Genomic DNA, 9,422 nt, shown 5'->3' with positions numbered 1-9,422 from the left:
AGATGTACATACATATATCTTAAAAGCACAAATAAGTACATAACCAGTACAAATTATAAATGTATCATAACTTTGGTTTTAATTTGCTTTCATTTTAAATTGAATGAACTTTCTTTATTTAAGACATATTGCAAAGTACATTCATTTCCTCATCATGCCAATTTACGCAACACAGAGGAGGAACTTTCAAAACTCGGCATGAAAAAGCTGGTCCAAGAAAGATCTTTGTCACATAACTCGTTTAAGGAGATTAAATTCTCGATCGCCGATCGAACGACGGTGAAGTTCTCCAAGATGCATCGTAGGAGAAAGCCAACGAGAGGGTGAGATTCCATCGAAGAGTAAAATCAGCAGAAACCGATGATGAGGATTCAAGACAAGACAAAAAAACCCGAGAGAGATGAAGCCATCTATTTGCAAGACGACTCGAGAAACGTTTTTTGATGCGTAGAAGGCTCACTCGATTCGATCCTTGTTTAACTAGCAGGTCCATGGTCATGCTTGCTAACAGTTCAATCCAAAGAAGCAACTCAAACTAAACTGAAGCGTCTTTTGAAGAGTAGTCTGGCTTTATATAAGGTTCATAGTTGCCTTATGCTAATGCCCTTCTTTTCCAGATAAGATCTTTGCTTCTATTCATTTCCGTCTAATGGCAGTCGAGAAAACATCAATTCCAAAAGCTGAGATACACAAATCTCATAACCACCACTCCACGTGATCTCTGTATGCTGTCCCAAACGCGTATACACTCCGACGTTACGACCAAGCTAGACATCCTACACAAAACCCATCAAGTCCCAGGCAAACAGAAACAGGTCACAAAGGGATTAGAAAAAAAAAAAAAACAGAAGCGGCGCATGCATCACTATTCCTTAGCAGCCAAATCGCCCGATGCAACCTTTTCTGGTTCTTCCACTACCTCAGCAGCCCCTAAAGTGGCAGATGTTGTGGCCACACTGTCGCTCACTGAACCAGCGGCATTGTCAATCGTGTCTCCTCCGGTACCCATCCTCAAGGAACCCATGTCCGGGGATATAGACCCAGCGACATGCTCTTCCGACTGTTTTGGCCGATTAAGGGCGTGGCAGTGTGGGCAGTAGTAAGTGATGTACGGGAAATCCTCTTTCCTAGCAAGCCCTGCACAGAAGCAAGAATGCCGTGGTGTTACTCCCCATCAAATGATATCGCAGTCTACGAAGAGCGATCATTGCCTTCATTTATTGAATGAAACATGCATAACAAACTACATAAAAAAGATAACTCACTCACCATTGTGCATGTGACAGTTGCCACATATGAGTGCATAAGATTGCGTTGGATCCTCACCCACAAGCAATGCTGCAAGTCGAGCCATCCATCCATTGTTCTGCATCGACAATCCATCCGAATGGTAGTGATCGACGACCAATTGTTCATGCTCAGCTGCTGAAGTGGGTGTCCCTCCATCGGATTGGCGCGTCATGGTACTCCCTTCACTGCTTGCCCTATTGTGCAACTCTTTTCTATTCCGTAGCCCACTGGACTGCATGAGCTCAACGTCATTGCTCTTCCCTGTTGAAGCAACAGACTGAGATTCGTCTCCTACGAACACCTTCAAGCCAGAATCTGCACCCAATTTTGATGCCAGGACAGATGCAGCAGCTGCCTTAGCTGCTGGATCAGGATCATATCGCTGTAGAGAAAATCAACTTTAATTATGATGCCTTGACTATGCAAATGATATGAGACCATGACCAAGAAAAGATGCACAAACTTCAGGAGGAAAGAAAAGTACTGAGTAATTGGTTTGTGTACTTCAATGTCTCGATGTTGTTACAAAATGAATTTAATTCCCCCAGTTGAACCTCACACAAGACTCTACTGCACTACCTACTCCTAAGCTAGGAATGGTCAATACACACCATAATTAAAGACTGATGAACAAAAACATAAGTGAATGTTTATACAGAGTGTACGCCACGTGAGCACAGCAAAATGATGTTTTTAGCAACAAGTTTCCTTCTATATGTTTCAATTTTCAGATAATATTAAAGTCCCAGGTCTTGCACTGATATACGACCCAAGAATGCGAATAATCCTTTTTTGTAGCCCAATACCGCAATTTGCACTTGGGCATCAACCACCAAACCAATAGTAACAAACTAACAGAGCTAACTCTCAGCCAGAACTTTTGGCCCAAAAATTTAAAAATAAATAAATAAATAAACCTCAGCCAAGATTGACACTGAATATAGCTCAATGTTCAGAAAAGCACACCTTCAAGAGTGTTTGTTGTATGTGATAATTGAATATCCACACAGGTCACAGAAATTAGATATTTGTAAAGTGTCTAGCATCAGGGAGTCAATTCTTTTTATATTCAGTCTACCTTGCTTTGCTATGGTCTTAAATATCAGATAAACATGTAAATAGCCAGAGTCCTACATTTTGTGAAATAAATCACGCTGGTCAGTACCGACAACAAACCCCCCCCTCCCCTCCCAAAAAAAAGGAACAAAAAACAAAAATAAAAACAAAAACCAAAAATAAAAACGGCAAAACAAGAGAGAGAGTGGAAAAGAAACTCGAGGCAAAATGCAAAGTTTGACGGGGTCAAACATGGGTAGTGGAATCAAATTGATTCTTACTTCAAACATTCCACTCCTGTTTCAATGAAGGGGACCATGGAAAGAACAGGAATTAAAATGTATGAAGACTATGATTCTGCAGCTTGACTTATTGGTTGGCAGTCAAATCCCTTATCTCATTGCAAAAGGACCTCAACCTGACTTCTTGGCCAACCATTGCATCTCTATTCTGCAATTTCTCTACTCGACAATGACATAGTAATTTACAATACAAAAAGGGGGCAGAGTAATAAACGCCTCAAGCAACATCACTCATACTAAGTCTTTTACCTCAGAGCAATTCCTTCAAATGACTTAACAAAGCAAATAAATATCAATTGAATATACCAGCGTGAAAATGCCCGCACCCCTAGAAGACATCACCTGAATTAGCTGCTGAGTAGTATAATAGTTAGTCCTCTCTTTGAGTTCATCAATTTTTGCTTGCCTCTCATCCCGAAGCCGCTCAAGAGTTTTTTGGTCCTTGCGATCACCTTTAAAGTCAACATGATCAAACAGTCATACAATCAATCTACATAAAAAAATCTCAATTCAACATCACGAACAAGAAGTTGGGAATTTGGGCCAATCAAGATGATGATGAACCTATACGGTTATACCTAATATGAAACAGATTAACCAAGGCATAGCCACAAATGCTAACACATTCAGCCCAGAAACAATAATGTGCTGATGCAACTTTTATTGCATTTTCTGAATTCAAAATGCCTAAGTTTGCTAAATACTAAATGACACCACATCAACAATCATCTGCACTTTAGTAGTGGATTTAATAATCAACTCAACCGGTTATCTTTAGACAAGATGTTTCACAAAAATGGTCCTTGAATTATTGACAAAAAGTAGGTGCCATGTAATCATCAAATAGTTGAATTGCAAATCAACTGACCATAGAGCTTTCTATTATAAATGGCAAACGAAATTAGTAAACTGAACTTCACAGTAAGTTCAAAGGAGAATTTGATCAAAAACATTGATCCATAAATTCGAGGCTGACAACAGGCAAAGTATTTATCAAAAAGCTCCATTTGTTGTGAGTTCCTTTAAGAAAAAATTTAGTTATTAATTTCTCTAAGGGAAAAACATTATTTTAGCTTACAAAAATTTGCTAGAAAGCTAAGATGATGTCAAATGATTTTGCATTGTTTAGACTTCCACGGTAGGTCTTAACTGTTGTTAAAAAGTCAAATCTCTAATGCTAAAAAGCAAAAGGTTAAAAGTAAATAACCCTAAATCTTTAGTCTCATTGAACTACAAACATTACTTTCAGCATATCCAAAAAATATGTCAAAAGGATCTGAAATTAGAAATTCAAAGTTTTCTGCTATTAGAAAATGAACTAAAGACAACACCTGACTAGGCTAGCAAATGGTGAAAATGATACTATATTTTCACAGGACGAGTCAATTTTGATAGTCCACAAAGGTCCTCTCTTTCTTTCTTACTTTTCGTCCAAATGCAGCCATTGCAGATTTAAAAAACTTGTTGAACTGAAAAATGAAAGTTCCATTTCTGTAGAGCTAACAATTTGACCTAGTAGGTTAGATGCGTAACCCAAGAGGGCTCAAATAATTTTACTTGTCCCATGGCAATGCATTAATAAAAGGTGCTCTCTAGCTGAGCTGTGATACAATTTCAACATCAAAAAATGATCTAGATCTTCTGAACAACTAGTGGTGACCAATGACAGCCAGCTTTCAGTTTCTGTAAATACAATGTTCAAAGAGACCCAAATGAGAGGTACCCTAGAGACCAGTCCTCAGGTGAGAAAAGCTACTCAGCAAGTTTACACAAGCACCGATTACAATGTCATCACACACTCTGCATGCCAGTACTCCCACAGAAATAATGTGGATCAACACACAAGGTGCCTCTTTTCTACAAACAAGCTCTCCCAAGTAAATGGCTCTATACTCCAGAGCCTCGAGGTCTCAGCAGAAAATCACCATCAAGAATTGCATGAACATATGGTAGAATTTGATTAACCGGCTACAGTAATAAGTCCTCATCAAACAGGCCATTAAAGATTGAAAGAAGAAAAGGCAACATCTCTAGATCCTATATACACCCTAGAGAAGATAAAACAGCACCTGCTTGGACATGTTCCTAAGTAGTCACTCAGTGCTTGCGGACAATTGACTTTAAGAGCTGTCCCTACTATTACCCCTCCTCATTTTTTTAATTTTGGCAGGACACACTCTGCTCACGTTGTGCACATGGCAATCGCAACATGAGGGCGTTAAATAGTGTTGGATCAATTCCAGATTGCCTCTAAAATAATCCTCCATCAGTTTTGTGTTTTCAAAAACAAAACAGATAAGACTGGACCTTGTTTGCAGCCTTACTTGAACATATCACGTACATGGCTTAATTTGTTCTACCTGTTCATTCTCAAGTTTGAGAAAAAAAAATGCAAGAAGAAAAGCTACACAATTTAAAGCAAAGTCACACTAGAAAACAAGCAACTTAAAATCATATTAGAAATTCACAAAATCAAATCTTTAGATTTCGTTGGCCATAATTGATTCTTCGAACACCTAGAATATTTATCCATGCCTTTTCTTGCAATGCACAAGAAAGTTCATGGAAACATCGACCAAAGGGATTTTATCTGGTTAAGTAATCCCAGGCTCTTCTGCAATTCTATAAATTTTCCACACCTTCCCACGACAAATAACCTCTATTAACAAAATAAGCTATGCTCCACAACTTTTAAATTCATGATCCAACAGATTAATAAAATTATCATCGAGCCTATCTACATAGAATCAATAAATAACAGAAACAAATTATGAACCTCAATGACTCTTGCAGCGGGGGAATAAATCACAAAAAAGTAACAATGAACAAAGCATACTCGCTCTTCTGCATTCAGGGCAAAGACTCCATCTGTAGACCAAATAATATTCAACAGACTACAAAGGGACACATAATGCAGCCGGCACCAGAAAAACTAAACAATCGTCACCTTCCACTACCACAGTCTTTCTTCTACTTAGTCCCTAATTCTGCTTTTGGATGGGAAGGGAGCCCTTCATCACATAATCCAATGTATCGCCATTTTCTATCTTCATTTTAAATCAGGACTGTGGCCCAACTTTACATTAGTCGTTGATGCAGAACTTAAGAAACACCATCAGGAGGTCCATATCCAAACTGCTAAAACAACTGCTTTCTAGTGAACTTTTGCAAATCAATCATGTACATTTTCTCAAAACCAATGCAACAAGGACCGTGCAAAATCTGAAGCCATGTGAAAACAATAAAGGGTAGTCTTCAAGAATGAGAAGCTATCTTCAAGACTATCATTTGGTTCGAGACACTTACACATTTTCGTGAAGCTGACAAGAGCAGAATAAGATGCAAAAGATAGAGCAGGCAAGAGGAACATGGGTAAGACCCGAAAAGCCCTCATTTTCCAGTCAAGATCCGCCGACCTCGTTTTGATGACGGCATATACCACTGCAACAATCTGGAAGAGCCATCAAAACTCACTCAGTGGGTATTTGTAGGTGTGTGATCTATATCATCGTGTGTGCAAGAACAGCAAATGCACACAGCAGATAGCTACATACATATATACCTCGAAAAGGAGGGAGAAGAGAATGAGATGGCGGACCATACGGCGCCACGATTGCGACCGCCGCTTCATCCGCAAGAGCACGGCGGCTTCCTCCTTGGAGATGTACTGCAGACGCTTCTCGAAATCGTCGCTCCGGCTCATCCGGAAGAAGGCGAAAATCCGGGACACCAGCCCCTTCCTCTTCTTCTTCTTCTTCTGCTTCTTCTCATCATCACTATCGCCATTGCCCTTCTTGTCCATCTCAGTCTCTGTCTCTTTTTCTTTCATCCTCTTAACAACCCATCATCGAAAACTCGTTCAGAACTCAGCCGAACAGCAACACAACAAATGGAATCACACCCAGTCGACAGAATGTTAAATTTTAAAGAAAATACCAATCAAAATTCACAGCGAGTACGATCCGATCTGCTCGTTCTGCTCCTTCTTCTTTAGAGATCTCCAAAGTTTTCTTTATCCGAGAACGTGTCGGTGGGGGCGGTCTTCCAACCCTCGAATCTCTTCCTTCTTCCTCTGCTTTTTCGAATTTCGGCTTCGAATTTTCGAGAATCCCCAGGATCGAAGCCACCCAAGACGTGAATCCCACTTTTCTATCAACACGACAACGAGGACGACTGAAGAGGATTAAAGTATACTATTACTGTTGATATAGAGAGAGAGAGAGAGAGAGAGAGAGATTTGTCAATGGAAAGAAGAAGAGGGTTCCATTTTGCCTTGCACACATGCTTTGCTTAACCCCACCATCAACCGCGTCCTTCTTCTCTCTCCTCCTTTTCCCTTCCAAGAAGAAACGGACGCTTCATCCCATAAATCAATAAGAGTAATGCTACTGCTTGGATTTCTTTCTTTCTTTCTTTCTTTCTTTTTCAATAATGCCATTGCTCGGTTAGCCAAAAAACAAAAAAAAGAAAAAGAAAAGAGTGATGACACTGTTCATAAATTTAACTCATTAATTATGTAAGCATTAGAGTCGGGTCGACAGATTGCCAATAAAATGGCTTGATCCCATACCTCAATAAGCTTAAACTTCACTTTCTGTTCAACTTAATTGCTAGAGATCAAGTCATGAGAAAGTAATTTCTTAACCGGTATTTGAGCGGGTCAAAGGGACTTTTCGCTTACTTTAATTTTTAATTTTTTTTATTGAACAAGGTGGTACATTGAAAAATGTTATTTCATAATCCAATTATTGATTATTACGAAATATTTTTATTATTATAATTAGATCATCATTTATCACAGTAGTGTATATAGTAAAGACATAATTTATACTAGAGTATATGAAGATAATAGTACTTCTTGTTCAAAATATATATATGAGTACTAGCATTAGTTATAATTAGAAATAAAATCTACTAATTTTTTTTCTATTTTAGCGTAATTTTAGTATAGTTAGAGCTTAACTCGAAATCATAAGTTCAGTTTTAGACATATATATCCTAAGTATAGACTATACAATAACATGAAAATTATTGTTGATATGAGTAATCATAATATGATTATGATAATAAAGTGTAGTAAACAATAATAAATTCCTATCGGAGATTAAATATTATAATTACTCATAAATTTAGATAAATTTGGTCAAATGTGCAATATCGTACCTAAATTTTTAATTTATTCAATGTGGTCCATGAATTTTAGCCTAATGTATAATGTTGTCCTCGAAATTTTTAATTTATTTAATGTGGTCCATCAACTTTTGGTAAATATTTAATATAGTCTCTAAATTACATAAAAATATATTATGTTGTCCTTCCATTATTCAAGTTAATGAAATTTGCTACTCTGGCTTTTAATCCAATAAATTTGAACCTTTAACAAAAAAAAAAATAGACATTACAAGTTATTTATCTAGATATTCAACTCAAATTATCGGATAAAAAAACTCAAATGACATTTTAATAATTCGTTTAATCTATTTACTTTTTTCAATTTGAAAAAATGATTATTTATGTTATTTGACGATGTGGATTATTATATCCTGAATTTTTTTTTTTTTTTTTGTCTACTTCTCAAGCTTATCGGAAGCAAAATCAGCAAATTCTATTAACTTGATTTGATGGAAGGATAATACTAACTATTTTCATATAGTCTAAAAACTATATTTAACACATACCACCACATAAGAGCAGATTAAAAGTTCATATACGACACTGCATATTGAACCAAAATTTAGGTATCATTTGTGTAACTATCCTATTAATGGACAGCTGCTCCATTCGAATCCTCGTTCTCGTTCTATCATATTTTCATGAGTAAAATAATATAAAGTGGAAGAGAGAAATTCCAATATATTTTGATATATTATAATGAATTACATCAAGTCCATTTATAGGCTTTACGAGATCACTATTTAAGGAGATTAACAATAATGTCAATTATAATCAAACAAGGAACACTATCAAATGAGATATATGCATAATCCGAGAGATATGCAAAAGCATGTAAATATCTTAATATGATAGTTAAAATATCTCTAACATCCACCCTCAAACTCATGGTAACTAAGTCACCTTGAGTTTGAAACAATGTCAAACAATGCACCAATACACCACATGGCATCAAGTTTGGTGGATCCGCAGTGGGGCGGTATGTGAAGCGGCATCTACCGGATCTGGTTTGTCCGAGCAGCGAGTCCGGTGGTGGTGTTTGCTTCTCAAAATAAGAAACGTGAACTTTGCAGTCAAGACAATAACTTAAGAAACAAGGCCGATACGGTTGACGCGGCTACACCAAATGGAATATGCCAAGCACTCTCGAGCAAAGGTTACTATTTGAAAACAGGTCTTCGCAACATCAAAAAATACGTTCGTGAAAAAGAAAAGCTCGACTGGACGATGCGTTGCCGACGTCGTAACATGACTACCATTGCGCTTGCTCAAACATGAATGAGGCACTCGGGTGAACACTATATGCGGGAGGGATTTATTTTGCTAGGGAATGTATGTAGTGCAGTAGTGCAAGATCTCGGGGCGGGTGCACCCAGTGCACTGGGGTTGCCTGAGGAAAGAAGGTTCTGATACCAACTTAAAGAATATAAAGCGGAAGAAGAAACGAAGAATTCTTGTACATTACGATATGAATAGAAAAGAGTACATCAAGCCTTTTGACGGAAAAACATTTTTATTCTTGCTCTATTCTACTCCAGCGTACCAAACATCACGTTATCGTATAGCCCATCCCGTGAAACCGGGAGCATGATATGACATCAC

The 9,422-nt window shown here is 37.7% G+C and overlaps 1 protein-coding gene across 1 annotated transcript; it reads right to left on the bottom strand.

The window, feature by feature from the left end:
* Window positions 1-694: 694 nt before the first annotated feature.
* LOC115754878 (uncharacterized protein At2g24330-like) lies at window positions 695-6,911 on the bottom strand. Its single transcript, XM_030694047.2, has 6 exons — window positions 6,585-6,911; window positions 6,211-6,480; window positions 5,955-6,099; window positions 2,991-3,100; window positions 1,270-1,672; window positions 695-1,137 (listed from the first exon to the last, which is right to left on the bottom strand). The coding sequence occupies exons 2-6, from the start codon at window positions 6,475-6,477 to the stop codon at window positions 866-868; spliced, it is 1,197 nt and encodes a 398-aa protein (XP_030549907.1). The 5' UTR covers window positions 6,478-6,480; window positions 6,585-6,911; the 3' UTR covers window positions 695-865.
* Window positions 6,912-9,422: the final 2,511 nt, after the last annotated feature.

This window comes from Rhodamnia argentea, chromosome 9 (genome assembly GCF_020921035.1).
Source record: "Rhodamnia argentea isolate NSW1041297 chromosome 9, ASM2092103v1, whole genome shotgun sequence".
Classification (NCBI taxonomy): domain Eukaryota; kingdom Viridiplantae; phylum Streptophyta; class Magnoliopsida; order Myrtales; family Myrtaceae; genus Rhodamnia; species Rhodamnia argentea.
The sequence above is the reverse complement of the archived record's forward strand: the minus strand, read 5'-3'. Positions and strand labels throughout refer to the sequence as shown.

Coding starts and splice junctions, on each gene's coding strand:
- LOC115754878 (XM_030694047.2), bottom strand. CDS start 6,477: ATGAAAGAAAAAGAGACAGAGACTGAGATGGACAAGAAGGGCAATGGC. Junction 6,100..6,210: donor TCTTCTCCCTCCTTTTCGAG/GTATATATGTAT, acceptor TGGCTCTTCCAG/ATTGTTGCAGTGGTATATGC. Junction 3,101..5,954: donor TGTCAGCTTCACGAAAATGT/GTAAGTGTCTCG, acceptor TTGACTTTAAAG/GTGATCGCAAGGACCAAAAA.